General features: G+C 53.8%; 1 protein-coding gene across 1 annotated transcript in view; it reads right to left on the bottom strand.

The window, feature by feature from the left end:
- The window catches only part of PDHA1 (pyruvate dehydrogenase E1 subunit alpha 1), a 60,496-nt gene extending 45,514 nt beyond the window's left edge, over positions 1–14,982 (bottom strand). The window contains exons 1-3 of the mRNA XM_076064012.1: positions 14,814–14,982; positions 13,203–13,271; positions 7,265–7,438 (exon numbers count right to left, since the gene is read on the bottom strand). Of these exons, the coding sequence (XP_075920127.1) occupies positions 7,265–7,438; positions 13,203–13,271; positions 14,814–14,861 (291 nt within the window). The 5' untranslated portion in view covers positions 14,862–14,982. The remainder of the gene's footprint in view (positions 1–7,264; positions 7,439–13,202; positions 13,272–14,813) is intronic.
- Positions 14,983–19,527: the final 4,545 nt, after the last annotated feature.

Below are 19,527 nucleotides of genomic sequence, written 5' to 3'. Positions count from 1 at the left end.
GTCTGTGTGTCTGTGTCTCTGTCTGTGTGTGTGTCTTTGTGTCTGTGTGTGTCTCTGTCTGTGTGTGTCTGTGTCTCTGTCTGTGTCTCTGTGTGTCTGTGTCTGTGTCTCTGTCCTGTGTGTGTGTCTGTGTCTCTGTCCTGTGTGTGTCTGTGTCTCTGTCCTGTGTGTGAGTGTCTGTGTCTTTGTGTGAGTGTGTGTGTCTGTGTCTCTGTCTGTGTGTGTGTCTGTGTGAGTGTCTATGTCTCTGTCTGTGTGTGTATCTGCGTCTCTGTCCTGTGTGTGTGTGTGTCTGTGTCTCTGTGTGAGTGTCTGTCTCTGTCTGTCTGTGTCTATGTCTGTGTGTGTCTGTGTGTGTGTCTGTGTGAGTGTATGTGTGTCTGTGTCTCTCTCTGTGTGTGAGTGTCTGTGTCTCTGTCTGTGTGAGTGTGTAACTGTGTCTCTGTGTGAGTGTGTCTGTGTCTGTGTCTCTGTCTGTGTGTGTGTCTGTGTCTCTGTCTGTGTGAGTGTCTGTGTCTCTGCCTGTGTGTGTCTCTGTCCTGTGTGAGTGTCTGTGTCTCTGTCTGTGTCTCTGTCTGTGTCTGTCCTGTGTGTGTGTCTGTGTCTCTGTGTGCGTGTCTATGTCTCTGTCTGTCTGTGTCTCTGTCTGTCTGTGTCTATGTCTGTGTGTGTGTCTGTGTCTCTCTCTGTGTGTGTCTGTGTCTCTGTGTGTGTGAGTGTGTCTGTCCTGTGTGTGTGTGTCTGTCTGTGTGTGTGTGTCTGTGTCTCTGTCTGTCTGTGTCTGTGTCTGTCTGTGTCTCTGTCTGTGTGTGTGTCTGTGTCTCTCTCTGTGTGTGTGTCTGTGTCTCTCTCTGTGTGTGTGTATCTGTGTCTCTTTCTGTGTGAGTGTGTATCTGTGTCTCTGTCTGTCTGTGTCTCTGTCTGTGTGTGTGTCTGTGTCTCTCTCTGTGTGTGAGTGTCTGTCTCTGTCTGTGTGTGTGTCTGTGTCTCTGTGTCTCTGTCTGTGTGTGTGTCTGTGTCTCTTTCTGTGTGTGTGTCTCTGTCTGTGTCTCTGTCTATGTCTCTGTCTGTGTGAGTGTCTGTGTGAGTGTCTGTGTGAGTCTGTCTGTGTGAGTGTCTGTGTGAGTGTCTGTGTGAGTGTCTGTGTGAGTCTGTCTGTGTGTGTGTCTGTGTCTCTGTCTGTGTGAGTGTCTGTGTCTCTGTCTGTCTGTGTGTCTCTGTCTGTGTGAGTGTCTGTGTCTGTCTGTGTGTGTGTCTGTGTGTGTGTCTGTGTGTCTGTGTCTCTGTCTGTGTGTGTGTCTGTGTCTCTGTCTGTGTGTGTGTCTGTGTGTGTGTCTGTGTCTCTCTCTGTGTGTGAGTGTCTGTCTCTGTCTGTGTGAGTGTCTGTGTCTCTGTCTGTGTCTCTGTCTGTGTGTGTGACTGTCTGTGTCTCTGTCTGTGTCTCTGTCTGTGTGAGTGTCTGTGTGAGTGTCTGTGTGAGTGTCTGTGTGAGTGTCTGTGTGAGTCTGTCTGTGTGTGTGTCTGTGTCTCTGTCTGTGTGAGTGTCTGTGTCTCTGTCTGTGTGTGTGTCTCTGTCTGTGTCTCTGTCTATGTCTCTGTCTGTGTGAGTGTCTGTGTGAGTGTCTGTGTGAGTGTCTGTGTGAGTCTGTCTGTGTGTGTGTCTGTGTCTCTGTCTGTGTGAGTGTCTGTGTCTCTGTCTGTCTGTGTGTCTCTGTCTGTGTGAGTGTCTGTGTCTGTCTGTGTGTGTGTCTGTGTGTGTGTCTGTGTGTGTGTCTGTGTGTCTGTGTCTCTCTCTGTGTGTGTGTCTGTGTCTCTGTCTGTGTGTGTGTCTGTGTGTGTGTCTGTGTCTCTGTCTGTGTGAGTGTCTGTGTCTCTGTCTGTGTGAGTGTCTGTGTCCCTGTCTGTGTCTCTGTCTGTGTGTGTGTCTGTGTGTATGTCTGTGTCTCTGTCTGTGTGAGTGTCTGTGTCTCTGTCTGTGTGTGTGTCTCTATCTGTGTGTGTGTCTGTGTCTCTGTCTGTGTGTGTCTGTGTCTCTGTCTGTGTGTGTGTCTGTGTCTGTCTGTGTGAGTGTCTGTGTCTCTGTCTGTGTGTGTCTGTGTCTCTGTCTGTGTGTGTCTGTGTCTCTGTGAGTCTCTGTGTCTCTGTCTGCGTGTGTGTGTCTCTGTCCTGTGTGAGTGTCTGTGTCTCTGTCTGTGTGAGTGTCTGTGTCTCTGTCTGAGTGAGTCTCTGAGTGTCTCTGTCTGTGTGTGTGTGTCTGTGTCTCTGTCTGTTTCTCTGTCTGTGTGTGTCTGTGTCTCTGTCTGTGTGTGTCTGTGTCTCTGTCTGTGTGTGTCTGTGTCTCTGTCTGTGTGTGTCTGTGTCTCTGTGTGTGTCTGTGTCTCTGTCTGTGTGTGAGTCTGTGTCTCTGTCTGTGTCTCTCTCTGTGTCTGTCTGAAGGTGTGTCTGTGTCTGTCTGAACGTGTGTCTGTGTCTCTGTCTGTGTGTGTTTCTGTGTCTCTGTCTGTGTGTGTGTATGTGTCTCTGTCTGTGTGTCTGTGTCTCTGTCTGTGTGTGTCTGTGTCTCTGTCTGTGTGTGTGTCTGTGTCTCTGTCTGTGTGTGTCTGTGTCTCTGTCTGTGTGAGTGTCTGTGTCTCTGTCTGTGTGAGTGTCTGTGTCTCTGTCTGCGTGAGTGTCTGTGTCTCTGTCTGTGTGAGTGTCTGTGTCTCTGTCTGTGTGTGTGTCTGTGTCTCTGTCTGTGTGAGTGTCTGTGTCTGTCTGTGTGTGTGTGTCTGTGTCTCTGTGTGTGTCTGTGTCTCTGTCTGTGTGTGTGTCTGTGTCTCTGTCTGTGTCTCTCTCTGTGTCTGTCTGAAGGTGTGTCTGTGTCTGTCTGAAGGTGTGTCTGTGTCTCTGTCTGCGTGAGTGTCTGTGTCTCTGCCTGTGTGTGTGTTTCTCTGTCCTGTGTGAGTGTCTGTGTCTCTGTCTGTGTGTCTGTGTCTCTGTCTGTGTGTCTGTGTCTGTCCTGTGTGTGTCTGTGTCTCTGTGTGCATGTCTATGTCTCTGTCTGTCTGTGTCTCTGTCTGTCTGTGTCTCTGTCTGTGTGTGTCTGTGTGTCTGTGTCTCTGTGTGTGTGTGTCTGTGTCTCTGTGTGCGTGTCTGTGTCTCTGTCTGTGTCTCTGTCTGTGTCTGTCTAAAGGTGTGTCTGTGTCTGTGTCTCTGTCTGTGTGTCTGTGTCTCTGTCTGTGTGTGTGTCTTTGTGTCTGTGTGTGTCTCTGTCTGTGTGTGTCTGTGTCTCTGTCTGTGTCTCTGTGTGTCTGTGTCTGTGTCTCTGTCCTGTGTGTGTGTCTGTGTCTCTGTCCTGTGTGTGTCTGTGTCTCTGTCCTGTGTGTGAGTGTCTGTGTCTTTGTGTGAGTGTGTGTGTCTGTGTCTGTGTCTCTTTCTGTGTGTGTGTGTCTGTGTGAGTGTCTATGTCTCTGTCTGTGTGTGTATCTGCGTCTCTGTCCTGTGTGTGTGTGTGTCTGTGTCTCTGTGTGAGTGTCTGTGTCTCTGTCTGTCTGTGTCTCTGTCTGTGTGTGTCTGTGTGTGTGTCTGTGTGAGTGTATGTGTGTCTGTGTCTCTCTCTGTGTGCGAGTGTCTGTGTCTCTGTCTGTGTGAGTGTGTAACTGTGTCTCTGTGTGAGTGTGTCTGTGTCTGTGTCTCTGTCTGTGTGTGTGTCTGTGTCTCTGTCTGTGTGAGTGTCTGTGTCTCTGCCTGTGTGTGTGTGTCTCTGTCCTGTGTGAGTGTCTGTGTCTCTGTCTGTGTCTGTGTCTCTGTGTGTGTCTGTCCTGTGTGTGTGTCTGTGTCTCTGTGTGCGTGTCTATGTCTCTGTCTGTCTGTGTCTCTGTCTGTCTGTGTCTCTGTCTGTGTGTGTGTCTGTGTCTCTCTCTGTGTGTGTCTGTGTCTCTGTGTGTGTGAGTGTGTCTGTCCTGTGTGTGTGTCTGTCTCTGTGTGTGTGTCTGTGTCTCTGTCTGTCTGTGTCTGTGTCTGTCTGTGTCTCTGTCTGTGTGTGTGTCTGTGTCTCTCTCTGTGTGTGTGTCTGTGTCTCTTTCTGTGTGAGTGTGTATCTGTGTCTCTGTCTGTCTGTGTCTCTGTCTGTGTGTGTGTCTGTGTCTCTCTCTGTGTGTGAGTGTCTGTCTCTGTCTGTCTGTGTCTGTGTCTGTGTCTCTGTGTCTCTGTCTGTGTGTGTGTCTGTGTCTCTTTCTGTGTGTGTGTGTCTGTGTCTCTGTGTGAGTGTCTGTGTCTCTGTCTGTGTGTGTCTCTGTCTGTGTCTCTGTCTGTGTGAGTGTCTGTGTGAGTGTCTGTGTGAGTCTGTCTGTGTGAGTGTCTGTGTGAGTGTCTGTGTGAGTGTCTGTGTGAGTCTGTCTGTGTGTGTGTCTGTGTCTCTGTCTGAGTGTCTGTGTCTCTGTCTGTCTGTGTCTCTGTCTGTGTCTCTGTCTATGTCTCTGTCTGTGTGTGTGTCTGTGTGAGTGTCTGTGTGAGTCTGTCTGTGTGTGTGTCTGTGTCTCTGTCTGTGTGAGTGTCTGTGTCTCTGTCTGTCTGTGTGTCTCTGTCTGTGTGAGTGTCTGTGTCTGTCTGTGTGTGTGTCTGTGTGTGTGACTGTCTGTGTCTCTGACTGTGTCTCTGTCTGTGTCTCTGTCTGTGTGAGTGTCTGTGTGAGTGTCTGTGTGAGTGTCTGTGTGTGTCTGTGTCTCTGTCTGTGTGTGTGTCTGTGTCTCTGTCTGTGTGTGTGTCTGTGTGTGTGTCTGTGTCTCTCTCTGTGTGTGAGTGTCTGTCTCTGTCTGTGTGAGTGTCTGTGTCTCTGTCTGTGTCTCTGTCTGTGTCTCTGTCTGTGTGTGTGACTGTCTGTGTCTCTGTCTGTGTCTCTGTCTGTGTCTCTGTCTGTGTCTCTGTCTGTGTGAGTGTCTGTGTGAGTGTCTGTGTGAGTGTCTGTGTGAGTCTGTCTGTGTGTGTGTCTGTGTGTGTGTCTGTGTCTCTGTCTGTGTGAGTGTCTGTGTCTCGGTCTGTGTGTGTGTCTCTGTCTGTGTCTCTGTCTATGTCTCTGTCTGTGTGAGTGTCTGTGTGAGTGTCTGTGTGAGTCTGTCTGTGTGTGTGTCTGTGTCTCTGTCTGTGTGAGTGTCTGTGTCTGTCTGTGTGTGTGTCTGTGTGTGTGTCTGTGTGTCTGTGTCTCTCTCTGTGTGTGTGTCTGTGTCTCTGTCTGTGTGTGTGTGTCTGTGTCTCTGTCTGTGTGAGTGTCTGTGTCTCTGTCTGTGTGAGTGTCTGTGTCTCTGTCTGTGTCTCTGTCTGTGTGTGTGTCTGTGTGTATGTCTGTGTCTCTGTCTGTGTGAGTGTCTGTGTCTCTGTCTGTGTGTGTGTCTCTATCTGTGTGTGTGTCTGTGTCTCTGTCTGTGTGTGTCTGTGTCTCTGTCTGTGTGTGTGTCTGTGTCTCTGTCTGTGTGAGTGTCTGTGTCTCTGTCTGTGTGTGTCTGTGTCTCTGTCTGTGTGTGTCTGTGTCTCTGTCTGTGTGAGTCTCTGTGTCTCTGTCTGCGTGTGTGTGTCTCTGTCCTGTGTGAGTGTCTGTGTCTCTGTCTGTGTGAGTGTCTGTGTCTCTGTCTGAGTGAGTCTCTGAGTGTCTCTGTCTGTGTGTGTGTGTCTGTGTCTCTGTCTGTTTCTCTGTCTGTGTGTGTCTGTGTCTCTGTCTGTGTGTGTCTGTGTCTCTGTCTGTGTGAGTGTCTGTGTCTCTGTCTGTGTGAGTGTCTGTGTCTCTGTCTGCGTGAGTGTCTGTGTCTCTGTCTGTGTGAGTGTCTGTGTCTCTGTCTGTGTGAGTGTCTGTGTCTCTGTCTGTGTGAGTGTCTGTGTCTCTGTCTGCGTGAGTGTCTGTGTCTCTGTCTGTGTGAGTGTCTGTGTCTCTGTCTGTGTGTGTGTCTCTGTCTGTGTGAGTGTCTGTGTCTGTCTGTGTGTGTGTGTCTGTGTCTCTGTGTGTGTCTCTGTCTGTGTGTGTGTCTGTGTCTCTGTCTGTGTCTCTCTCTGTGTCTGTCTGAAGGTGTGTCTGTGTCTGTCTGAAGGTGTGTCTGTGTCTCTGTCTGTGTGTGTGTCTGTGTCTCTGTCTGTGTGTGTGTCTGTGTCTCTGTCTGTGTGTCTGTGTGTCTCTGTCTGTGTGTGTGTTTGTGTGAGTGTCTATGTCTCTGTCTGTGTGTGTGTCTGTGTCTCTGTCCTGTGTGTGTGTCTGTGTCTCTGTGTGAGTGTCTGTGTCTCTGTCTGTCTGTGTCTCTGTCTGTGTGTGTCTGTGTGTGTGTCTGTGTGAGTGTATGTGTGTCTGTGGCTCTCTGTGTGTGTGAGTGTCTGTGTCTCTGTCTGTGTGAGTGTGTATCTGTGTCTCTGTCTGTGTGAGTGTGTCTGTGTCTCTGTGTGTGCGTGTGTCTGTGTGTTTCTGTGTCTCTCTCTGTGTGTGTGTGTCTCTGTGTGAGTGTCTGTGTCTCTGTCTGTGTGTGTCTGTGTCTCTGTCTGTGTGTGTGTCTGTGTCTCTGTCTGCGTGAGTGTCTGTGTCTCTGCCTGTGTGTGTGTTTCTCTGTCCTGTGTGAGTGTCTGTGTCTCTGTCTGTGTGTCTGTGTCTCTGTCTGTGTGTCTGTGTCTCTGTCTGTGTCTGTCCTGTGTGTGTCTGTGTCTCTGTGTGCATGTCTATGTCTCTGTCTGTCTGTGTCTCTGTCTGTCTGTGTCTCTGTCTGTGTGTGTCTGTGTGTCTGTGTCTCTGTGTGTGTGTGTCTGTGTCTCTGTGTGAGTGTCTGTGTCTCTGTCTGTCTGTGTCTCTGTCTGTGTGTGTCTGTGTGTGTGTCTGTGTGAGTGTATGTGTGTAGGTGTCTCTCTCTGTGTGTGAGTGTCTGTGTGAGTTTGTGTCTCTGTGTGTGTGTGTGTGTGTCTCTGTGTGAGTGTCTGTGTCTCTGTCTGTGTCTCTGTTTGTGTGTGTGTCTGTATCTCTGCCCTGTGTGAGTGTGTCTGTGTCTCTGTCTGTGTGTGTGTCTGTGTCTCTGCCTGTGTCTCTGTCTGTGTGAGTGTATGTGTGTCTGTGTCTCTCTCTGTGTGTGAGTGTCTGTGTCTCTGTCTGTGTGAGTGTGTATCTGTGTCTCTGTCCTGTGTGTGAGTGTCTGTGTCTCTGTGTGTGTGTGTCTGTGTCTCTGTGCGAGTGTCTGTGTGTGTGTGTCTGTCTCTCTCTGTGTGTCTGTGTCTCTCTCTGTCCTGTGTCTGTATGTGTCTGTGTCTCTGTGCGAGTGTCTACCTGCCCATCGTACAGGTGACAGAACCCACGAATGATCTTCTGCTTGTACAGCTGGTCAGCCTTGAGCTCCATGCGTCTGATAAGCTGCATCTGGCGATAGTACAGTAGCGCCTGTTCACGCGTCAATGTCGCTCGTACAGGAGGGGCTGACTCCAGTTTGTGCACCTCGCATGGCTGGGGAAGAGACACGGGGAGGGAGAGAGACACGGTGAGAGAGAGACACGGTGAGAGAGAGAGAGAGACACGTGGGGAGAGCGAGAGAGAGAGAGAGACACAGTGAGAGAGAGAGACACGGGGAGAGAGAGAGGGAGAGAGACACGGGGCGAGAGAGACGCGGGGAGAGAGAGACACGGTGAGAGAGAGAGACACGGGGAGAGAGACACGTGGGGAGAGAGAGGGAGAGAGAGACACAGTGAGAGAGAGACACGGGGAGAGAGAGAGTTAGAGAGAGAGACACGGGGAGAGAGAGACACGGGGAGAGAGACACGTGGGGAGAGAGAGGGAGAGAGAGACACGGGGAGAGAGACGGTGAGAGAGACACGGTGAGAGAGAGAGAGACACGGTGAGAGAGAGAGACAGTAGCGCCTGTTCACGCGTCAATGTCGCTCGTACAGGAGGGGCTGACTCCAGTTTGTGCACCTCGCATGGCTGGGGAAGAGACACGGGGAGGGAGAGAGACACGGTGAGAGAGAGACACGGGGAGAGAGACACGTGGGGAGAGAGAGGGAGAGAGAGAGACAGTGAGAGAGAGACACGGGGAGAGAGAGAGAGACAGTGAGAGAGAGACACGGGGAGAGAGAGAGTTAGAGAGAGAGACACGGGGAGAGAGAGAGAGAGATAGAGAGAGACACAGTGAGAGAGAGAGAGAGAGACACGGGGAGAGAGAGACACGGGGAGAGAGAGAGACACGGGGAGAGAGAGAGACACGGGGAGAGAGAGAGACACGGTGAGAGAGAGAGACACGGTGAGAGAGAGAGACACGGTGAGAGAGAGACACGGTGAGAGAGAGACACGGTGAGAGATAGAGAGAGACACGGTGAGAGAGAGACACGGTGAGAGAGAGAGACACGGTGCGAGAGAGACACGGTGAGAGAGAGACACGGTGAGAGAGAGAGAGACACGGTGAGAGAGAGAGAGAGAGACATGGTGCGAGAGAGACACGGTGAGAGAGAGAGACACGGTGAGAGAGACACACGGTGAGAGAGAGACACGGTGAGAGAGAGACACGGGGAGAGAGAGAGAGACGGGGAGAGAGAGAGAGATAGAGAGAGACACAGTGAGAGAGAGAGAGAGAGAGACACGGGGAGAGAGAGACACGGGGAGAGAGAGACACGGGGAGAGAGAGACACGGTGGGAGAGAGAGACACGGTGAGAGAGAGAGACACGGTGAGAGAGAGACACGGTGAGAGAGAGAGAGAGACACGGTGAGAGAGAGAGAGAGAGACATGGTGCGAGAGAGACACGGTGAGAGAGACACACGGTGAGAGAGAGAGACACGGTGAGAGAGAGAGAGACACGGTGAGAGAGAGACAGAGACACGGTGAGAGAGAGACACGGGGAGAGAGACACGTGGGGGAGAGAGAGGGAGAGAGAGAGAGAGACACGGTGAGAGAGAGAGACAGTAGCGCCTGTTCACGCGTCAATGTCGCTCGTACAGGAGGGGCTGACTCCAGTTTGTGCACCTCGCATGGCTGGGGAAGAGACATGGGGAGGGAGAGAGACACGGGGAGAGAGAGAGAGAGAGACACGTGGGGAGAGCGAGAGAGAGAGAGACACGGGGAGAGAGAGAGAGAGAGACACGTGGGGAGAGCGAGAGAGAGACACGGGGAGAGAGAGACAGTGAGAGAGAGACACGGGGAGAGAGAGACGGGGAGAGAGAGAGACACGGGGAGAGAGAGAGACACGGGGAGAGAGAGAGACACGGGGAGAGAGAGACACGTGGGGAGAGAGAGACACGGGGAGAGAGAGAGAGAGAGACACGTGGGGAGAGCGAGAGAGAGACACGGGGAGAGAGAGACAGTGAGAGAGAGACACGGGGAGAGAGAGACGGGGAGAGAGAGAGCACGGGGAGAGAGAGACACGGGGAGAGAGACACGGTGAGAGAGACAGAGAGAGACACGGGGAGAGAGAGAGAGAGAGAGAGAGACACGGGGAGAGAGAGACACGGGGAGAGAGAGAGACACGGGGAGAGAGAGAGACACGGTGAGAGAGACAGAGAGAGAGAGACACGGGGAGAGAGAGACACGGGGAGAGAGACACGTGGGGAGACAGAGACACGGTGAGAGAGAGAGACACGTGGGGAGAGAGAGACACGGGGAGAGAGACAGAGAGAGAGAGACACGGGGAGAGAGAGAGAGAGAGAGAGAGAGACACGGGGAGAGAGAGACACGGGGAGAGAGAGAGAGTGAGAGACACGGGGAGAGAGACACGTGGGGAGACAGAGAGATAGAGAGAGACACACGGGGAGAGAGAGAGACAAAGACACGGCGAGAGAGAGACAGAGAGACACGGGGAGAGAGAGAGACACGTGGGGAGAGAGAGAGAGAGACACGGGGAGAGAGAGACACGGGGAGAGAGAGACACGGGGAGAGAGAGACACGGGGAGAGAGAGACACGGGGAGAGAGAGACACGGGGAGAGAGAGACACGTGGAGAGAGAGACACGGGGAGAGAGAGACACGGGGAGAGAGAGACACGGGGAGAGAGAGACACGGGGAGAGAGAGACACGGGGAGAGAGACACGTGGGGAGACAGAGAGATAGAGAGAGACACACGGGGAGAGAGAGAGACAAAGACACGGCGAGAGAGAGACAGAGAGACACGGGGAGAGAGAGAGACACGTGGGGAGAGAGAGAGAGAGAGACACGGGGAGAGAGAGACACGGGGAGAGAGAGACACGGGGAGAGAGAGACACGGGGAGAGAGAGACACGGGGAGAGAGAGACACGTGGAGAGAGAGACACGGGGAGAGAGAGACACGGGGAGAGAGAGAGACACGTGGGGAGAGAGAGAGACACGGGGAGAGAGAGAGACAGAGAGAGAGACACTGTGAGAGACAGAGAGACACGGGGAGAGAGAGAGACACGGTGAGAGACAGAGAGAGACACGGGGAGAGACAGAGAGAGAGAGAGACACGGTGAGAGAGAGAGACACTGTGAGAGACAGAGAGAGACACGGGGAGAGACAGAGAGAGAGACACGGTGAGAGACAGAGACACGTGGGGAGAGAGAGAGATAGAGAGAGACACGGTGAGAGAGACACGTGGGGAGAGAGATAGAGACGGGGAGAGAGACGGGGAGAGAGAGACACGGGGAGAGAGAGACACAGGGAGAGAGACACGGGGAGAGAGACACGGGGAGAGAGAGACACGGGGGGGGGGGAGAGAGACACGAGGAGAGAGCGACAGAGAGACACACAGAGAGACAGAGACAAAGAAACAGACAGAGATAGACACAGAGAGACAGAGAGAGACACACAGAGAGACATACAGAGAGAGACAGGGACAGAGAGATAAACTGAGAGATCCACAGAGACAGAGAGAGACACAGCAAGAGAGACACACACACAGAGACAGCCAGAAAGACACTGAGAGAGACACAGAGAGACACGGCGAGAGACACGCTGAGAGAGACACGCCGAGAGAGACAGAGAGAAACACAGAGACAGAGAGAGAGACAAAGATACAGACAGAGATACAGACAGAGAGAGAGACAAAGATACAGACAGAGATACAGACAGAGAGAGAGATAGACAGAGACAGAGAGACAGAGACAGAGAGAGATACAGACAGAGACACAGAGGCACAGACAGAGAGAGACAGAGAGACAGAGAGAGAGAGAGAGAGACAGAGAGAGAGAGACAGTGAGAGAGACAGAGACAGAGAGAGAGACAGTGACAGGGAAAGAGACACAGAGACAGAGAGAGACAGAGAGAGAGACAGAGAGAGACAGAGAGAGAGAGAGACAGAGATACAGACAGAGAGACAGAGAGACACACAGAGAAGGAGAGAGAGAGACAGAGATACAGACAGAGAGACAGAGAGACACACAGAGACAGAGAGAGAGAGACAGAGATACAGACAGAGAGACAGAGAGACACACAGAGACAGAGAGAGAGACAGAGATACAGACAGAGAGACAGAGAGACACACAGAGACAGAGAGAGAGAGAGACAGAGATACAGACAGAGAGACAGAGAGACACACAGAGACAGAGAGAGAGAGACAGAGATACAGACAGAGAGACAGAGAGACACACAGAGACAGAGAGAGAGAGAGAGACAGAGATACAGACAGAGAGACAGAGAAGATACAGAGACAAAGAGAGAAACAGAGAGAGAGAGGGAGAGACAGAGAGAGACAGAGAGAGAGAGAGATACAGACAGAGATACAGACAGAGATACAGACAGAGATACAGACAGAGAGACAGAGAAGATACAGAGAGAGACAGAGATACAGACAGAGATACAGACAGAGATACAGACAGAGATACAGACAGAGATACAGACAGAGAGACAGAGAAGAGACAGAGAGAGACAGAGAGACAGAGATACAGACAGAGAGACAGAGAGACAGAGAAGAGACAGAGAGAGAGAGAGAGACAGAGATACAGACAGAGAGACAGAGAGACAGAGAAGAGACAGAGACAGATAAAGAGAGACAGAGAGACAGAGGCAGAGAGAAATACACAGAGACAAAGAGAGAAACAGAGAGAGAGGGAGAGACAGAGAGAGACAGAGAGAGAGACAGAGAGAGACAGGGAGAGAGAGAGACAGAGAGAGAGACAGAGACAGAGACAGAGAGAGACAGAGACATAGACAGAGAGAGAGACAGAGACATAGACAGAGAGAGAGAGACAGAGAGAGACAGAGAGAGACAGAGAGAGACAGAGACATAGACAGAGAGAGAGAGACAGAGAGAGACAGAGAGAGAGAGAGAGAGACACAGAGAGACAGAGAGAGACAGAGAGAGACACAGAGAGACAGAGAGACAGAGAGAGACAGAGACAGGGAGAGAGACAGAGAGAGACAGGGAGACAGAGAGAGACAGAGAGAGACAGAGACAGGGAAAGAGAGACAGAGAGAGACAGGGAGACACAGAGAGACAGAGAGAGACAGGGAGACAGAGAGAGACAGAGAGACAGAGACAGGGAGAGAGACAGAGAGACAGAGAGAGACAGGGAAAGAGAGACAGAGAGAGACAGAGACATAGACAGAGACAGAGAGATAGAGAGAGACAGGGAGACAGAGAGAGACATATAGAGACAGAGAGAGACAGAGGGACAGAGAGAGACATATAGAGACAGAGACAGAGAGAGACAGAGAGAGACAGAGAGAGACAGAGAGAGACAGGGAGAGACAGGGAGACAGAGAGAGACAGGGAGAGACAGGGAGACAGAGAGAGACATATAGAGACAGAGAGAGACAGAGGGACAGAGAGAGACATATAGAGACAGAGACAGAGAGAGACAGAGAGAGACAGAGAGAGACAGGGAGACACAGAGAGACAGGGAGAGACAGGGAGACAGAGAGAGACATATAGAGACAGAGAGAGACAGAGGGACAGAGAGAGACATATAGAGACAGAGACAGAGAGAGACAGAGAGAGACAGAGAGAGACAGGGAGACACAGAGATACAGAGAGAGACAGAGAGAGACAGAGACAGGGAGAGAGACAGAGAGACAGACAGAGAGACAGGGAGACAGAGAGACAGAGAGAGACAGAGACAGAGAGACAGAGAGAGACAGAGACAGGGAGACACAGAGAGACAGAGAGAGACAGAGACAGAGAGAGACAGGGAGACAGAGAGAGACAGAGAGAGACAGAGACAGAGAGACAGAGAGAGACAGAGGCAGCGAGAGAGACAGAGAGACACAGAGAGACAGAGAGAGACAGAGACAGGGAGACAGAGAGAGACAGAGGTGTGTGTGTGTGTGTCTCACCTTAATGTCGAAGGTGGCCTCACTGGCGAAATCGGAGTAAGAACGCTGAGACAGAACAACCCTGGCGGCCTGCACCACCATCATCAGCAACATCATCAGCAACATCATCATCAGCAACATCATCAGCACCATCATCAGCACCATCATCATCATCATCAGCACCATCATCAACACCATCATCATCAGCACCATCAGCAACATCATCATCAGCACCATCATCATCATCAGCACCATCATCAGCACCATCATCAGCACCATCATCATCATCAGCACAATCATCATCAGCACAATCATCATCAGCACAATCATCATCAGCAGCAGCACAATCATCATCAGCAACATCATCATCAGCAGCAACATCAGCATCATCACTACCATCATCACCACCATCACCTGTCACTACCATCACCACCATCACCACTACCATCATTATTACCATCATCACTACCACCATCACCACCATCACCTGTCACTACCATCACCGCTACCATCATCACCACCATCACCACCACCACCATCACCACCACCATCACCACCACCACCACCATCACCACCACCACCACCATCACCACCACCATCATCACCACCATCACCTGTCACCACCATCATCACCACCATCACCTGTCACCACCAACACCACTACCATCATCACTACCATCATCACCACCATCACCATCACCACCATCACCACTACCATCATCACCACCACCATCACCACCATCACCATCATCACCACCATCACCTGTCACCACCATCACCACTACAATCATCACCATCATCACCACCACCATCACCACCACCATCATCATCACTACCATCATCACCACCATCACCTGTCACCACCATCACCACTACCATCATCACTACCATCAACAACCACCATCACGACTTAAAGCTTTCGTGACTGCAGGAATTCATATCTACGTGACTTTACCGAAAGACCCAAAGAATATGAACCACCACTACCATCGGTGATTCATCAACCCCCCCTTCCCCACCAATCCCCTACCGCTCGACCCCTCACGTACTCGGTAGGGAAACTAGGCAAGCCCGAGGCTTCATCAACCCCGACCTCCCCCCCCCGCCCACTAATCCCCTACCGCTCGACCCCTCGCGTCCTCGGTAGGGAAACTAGGCAAGCCCGAGGCTTCATCAACCCCGAACCCACCCCCCGCCCACTAATGCCCTACCGCTCGACCCCTCGCGTCCTCGGTAGGGAAACTAGGCAAGCCCGAGGCTTCATCAACCCCCACCTCCCTACCAATACCCTACCGCTCGACCCCTCGCGTCCTCGGTAGGGAAACTAGGCAAGCCCGAGGCTTCATCAACCCCGACCCCCCACCCCCCCCCCCCCCCCCACCAATCCCCTACCGCTCGACCCCTCGCGTCCTCGGTAGGGAAACTAGGCAAGCCCGAGGCTTCATCAACCCCGACCCCCCCCCCACCAACACCAATCCCCTACCGCTCGACCCCTCGCGTCCTCGGTAGGGAAACTAGGCAAGCCCGAGGCTTCATCAACCCCGACCAACCCCCAACCCCCCAAGGTGACCCTAAACCCCAACGCCTTCCCCCCCTTCCTCCTCAACGCCTCAGCTCCCCCCGTGTCCTCACCCGCGCCCCCGTGGCCGCCGCCGTGGCTCGGTGCAGCAGAGAGAGCATCGCTTCCCACAACGACAGCCGCGAAGCAATGGCGAGGGTAAGGCGGACAGGAGCGAAGGCCCGCCGACTGACAGCTGTGGTGGAAGGGTGTTGGTGGTGCGGGCAGAAGTGACGTCGGTAGGGGGGGTGGGTGCGGTGGAGGGTGGGGGAGCGGACGTGACGTAATTATATAAAAATATATAAGGTGGCCATGTTGGGTAGGGAGAGGTCCAATAGAGTTGGAAAGGTTTGGCCATGTTGGGTAGGTGGAGGTTTAATAGATGTGGGGGTGGCCATGTTGGGTAGGGGGAGGGTCAATAGATGTGGGCGTGGCCATGTTGGTTAGGGAGAGGTTCAAGAGAGTGGGAAAGGTGGGCCATGTTGGGTCGGGGGTGGTTCAATGGATGGGGGAGTTGGCCATGTTGGTTAGGGGGAGGTTCAAGAGAGTGGGAAAGGTGGGCCATGTTGGGTAGGGGGATGTTCAATGGATGGGGTGGGGGGGGTGTGGCCATGTTGGGTAGGGGTAGGGTCAATAGATGTGGGGGTGGCCATGTTGGGTAGGGGGATGTTCAATAGATGGAATTGTAGCCATGTTGGGGATGGTTAATAGATGTGGGGGGGAGGGGTGGCCATGTTGGGTCGGGGGAGGTTCAATAGAGTGGGAAAGGTGGGGCTTGTTGGGTAGGGGGAGTTCAATAGATGGGGGGGGGGGGGGGGAGTGGCCATGTTGGGTAGGGGGTCAATGGAGTGGAGGGGATCCATGTTGGGTAGGGGGAGCTCAATAGATGGGGGGGGGGGGGGGGAGTGGCCATGTTGGGTAGGGGGTTAATGGAGTGGAGGGGATCCATGTTGGGTAGGGGGAGGTCAATAGATTGGGGGGGCCATGTTGGGTAGGGGGATGTTCAATAGAGTGTGAAAGGTGGGCCATGTTGGGTAGGGGGATGTTTAAAAGAGTTGGAAAGTTGGGCCATGTTGTGTAGGGGGACGGTCAATAGATGTGGGGGGGGGGGTGGCCATGTTGGGTAGGGGGAGGTTCAATAGAGTGTGAAAGGTGGGCCATGTTGGGTAGGGGTAGGGTCAATAGATGGAATTGTAGCCATGTTGGGTAGGGTCAATAGATGGGGAGGTGGCCATGTTCGGTAGGGGGAGGGTCAATAAATGTTGGGGTGGCCATGTTGGTTAGGGGGAGGTTCAATGTATGGGGGAGTGGCCATGTTGGGTAGGGAAAGTTCAATAGATGGGGGGTGGCCATTTTGGGTAGGGGGATGTTCAATAGAGTGGGAAAGGTGGGCCATGTTGGGTAGGGGGGAGTTCAATAGATGGGATTGTGGCCATGTTGGGTAGGGGGAGGGTTAATAGATGTGGGGGTGGCCATGTTGGTTAGGGGGAGGTTCAATAGATGGGGGGGGGGGGGTGGCCATGTTGGGTAGGGGGTCAATGGAGTGGATTCATGTTGGGTAGGGGGAGGGTCAATAGATTTGGGGGGGGGGGGGCATGTTTGGTAGGGGTAGGGTCAAAATATGTGGGGTAGCCATGTTGGTTAGGGGGAGGTTCAATAGAGTGGGAAAGGTGGGCCATGTTGGGTAGGGGGAGGGTCAATAGATGTGGGGGTGGCCATGTTGGGTAGGGGGAGGGTCAATAGATGTGGGGGTGGCCATGTTGGGTAGGGGGAGGGTCAATAGATGTGGGGGTGGCCATGTTGGGTAGGGGGATGTTCAATAGAGTGTGAAAGGTGGGCCATGTTGGGTCGGGAGCGGTTCAATAGATTGGGGGGGGGGGGGTGGCCATGTTGGGTAGGGGGAGGTTCAATAGAGTTGGAAAGGTGGGCCATGTTGGGTAGGGGGAGGTAAATAGATGGGGGGTGGCCATGTTGGGTAAGGGGATGTTCAATAGAGTTGGAAAGGTGGGCCATGTTGGGTAGGGGGAGGGTCAATAGATGTGGGGGTGGCCATGTTGGGTAGGGGGAGGGTCAATAGATGTGGGGGTGGCCATGTTGGGTAGGGGGATGTTCAATAGAGTGTGAAAGGTGGGCCATGTTGGGTCGGGAGCGGTTCAATAGATTGGGGGGGGGGGGTGGCCATGTTGGGTAGGGGGAGGTTCAATAGAGTTGGAAAGGTGGGCCATGTTGGGTAGGGGGAGGTAAATAGATGGGGGTGGCCATGTTGGGTAAGGGGATGTTCAATAGAGTTGGAAAGGTGGGCCATGTTGGGTAGGGGGAGGGTCAATAGATGTGGGGGTGGCCATGTTGGGTAGGGGGAGGGTCAATAGATGTGGGGGTGGCCATGTTGAGTAAGGGGATGTTCAATAGAGTGTGAAAGGTGGGCCATGTTGGGTAGGGGGGAGTTCAATAGATGGGGGGTGGCCATGTTGGTTAGGGGAAAGGTTAATACATGTGGGGGTGGCCATGTTGGTTAGGGGGAGGTTCAATAGAGTGGGACAGGTGGGCCATGTTGGGTCGGGAGCGGTTCAATAGATTGGGGGGCGGTGGCCATGTTGGGTAGGGGGTCAATGGAGTGGAGGGGATCCATGTTGGGTAGGGGGAGGTCAATAGATGGGGGGTGGCCATGTTGGGTAGGGGGAGGGTCAATAGAGTGGGAAAGGTGGGCCATGTTGGGTAGGGCGAGGGTCAATAGATGGGGAGGTGGCCATGTTGGGTAGGGGGAGGTTCAATAGAGTGGGAAAGTTGGGCCATGTTGGGTAGGGGGAGGGTCAATAGATGTGGGGGTGGCCATGTTGGGTAGGGGGAGGGTCAATAGATGTGGGGTTGGCCATGTTGGGTAAGGGTCAATAGATGTGGGGGTGGCCATGTTGGGTAGGGGGAGGGTCAATAGATGTGGGGGTGGCCATGTTGGTTAGGGGGATGTTCAATCGAGTTGAAAAGGTGGGCCATGTTGGATAGGGGGGAGTTCAATAGATGGGATTGTGGCCATGTTGGGTAGGGTCACTAGATGTGGGGTTGGCCATGTTGGTTAGGGGGATGTTCAATAGAGTGGGAAAGGCGGGGCATGTGGAGGGGGATCCATGTTGAGTAGGGGGAGGTCAATAGAATGGGGGGGGGGGGGGGGTGGGGGCCATGTTGCGTAGGGGGAGGTCAATAGAATGGGGGGGTGGGGCCATGTTGGGTAGGGGGAGGTCAATAGAATGGGGGTGGGGGCCATGTTGGGTAGGGGGAGGTCAATAGAATGGGGGGTGGGGGCCATGTTGGGTAGGGGGAGGTCAATGGATTGGTGGGGGGGGGCATGTGTCCTGACTTCTGGGCCACCCAGACATCAGCAGCATCAGCACAAAGCAAACAACCTCCAGACCGGGAATTTCACCATCAGTAGTAGAATTTTATTAATTTCACTTTTTTTTAATATATATAAAATAATATTTTTTATAAAAAAAATTTTTTAATAGAATCGATTCAGTCACAACAACAACAAAAAATAAACCCGGTAAACATTTACAATCAGGATCTCAGAGGAAATTCCACCAACCTGCCTAGGGTGACTCCCAGCGGCAGCTGCCCCTGGGGCTGCTATCAGTAGCGGTGGGCGCTGTGGCTCTGGCCCTAGGGGCAGCAGTCACTGGGGCTGCCCCTGGGGCTGTTGTCAGTAGCGGTGGGCGCTTTGCTCTAGCCCTAGGGGCACCCCCAGTAACAGCTGCCCCTAGGGCTGCTGTCAGTAGCGGTGGGCGCTGTGGGTCTGGCCCTAGGGGCACCCCCAGTGACAGCTGCCCCTGAGGCTGCTGTCAGTAGCGGTGGGCGCTGTGGTCTAGCCCCAGGGGCAGCTATCACTGGGGCTGCCCCTGGGGCTTGTCAGTAGCGGTGGGCGCTGTGGTCTAGCCCTAGGGGCACCCCCAGTGACAGCTGCCCCTGGGGCTGCTGTCAGTAGCGGTGGGCGCTTTGGTCTAGCCCTAGGGGCAGCTGTCACTGGGGCTGCCCCTGAGGCTTCTGTCAGTAGCGGTGGGCGCTGTGGTCTAGCCCTAGGGGCAGCTGTCACTGGGGCTGCCCCTGGGGCTTCTGTCAGTAGTGGTGGGCGCTGTGGTCTAGCCCTAGGGGCACCCCCAGCGACAGCTGCCCCTGGGGCTGCTGTCAGTAGCGGTGGGCGCTTTGCTCTAGCCCTAGGGGCACCCCCAGTGACAGCTGCCCCTGGGGCTGCTGTCAGTAGCGGTGGGCGCTTTGCTCTAGCCCTAGGGGCACCCCCAGTGTCAGCTGCCCCTGAGGCTTCTGTCAGTAGCGGTGGGCGCTGTGGTCTAGCCCTAGGGGCACCCACAGTGACAGCTGCCCCTGGGGCTGCTGTCAGTAGCGGTGGGCGCTTTGCTCTAGCCCTAGGGGCACCCCCAGCGACAGCTGCCCTTGGGGCTGCTGTCAGTAGCGGTGGGCGCTGTGGTCTAGCCCTAGGGGCACCCCCAGTGACAGCTGCCCCTGAGGCTTCTGTCAGTAGCGGTGGGCGCTTTGCTCTAGCCCTAGGGGCACCCCCAGCGACAGCTGCCCCTGAGGCTTCTGTCAGTAGCGGTGGGCGCTGTGGTCTAGCCCTAGGGGCAGCCCCAGCGACAGCTGCCCCTGGGGCTTCTGTCAGTAGCGGTGGGCGCTGTGGTCTAGCCCTAGGGGCAGCTATCACTGGGACTGCCCCTGGGGCTTGTCAGTAGCGGTGGGCGCTTTGCTCTAGCCCTAGGGGCACCCCCAGTAGCAGCTGCCCCTGGG

Source organism: Petromyzon marinus, unplaced genomic scaffold (genome assembly GCF_048934315.1).
Source record: "Petromyzon marinus isolate PM22_M1 ecotype Great Lakes invasive population unplaced genomic scaffold, UKy_Petmar_22M1.pri1.0 PM_Scaffold_263, whole genome shotgun sequence".
NCBI lineage: Eukaryota > Metazoa > Chordata > Hyperoartia > Petromyzontiformes > Petromyzontidae > Petromyzon > Petromyzon marinus.
The sequence above is the reverse complement of the archived record's forward strand: the minus strand, read 5'-3'. Positions and strand labels throughout refer to the sequence as shown.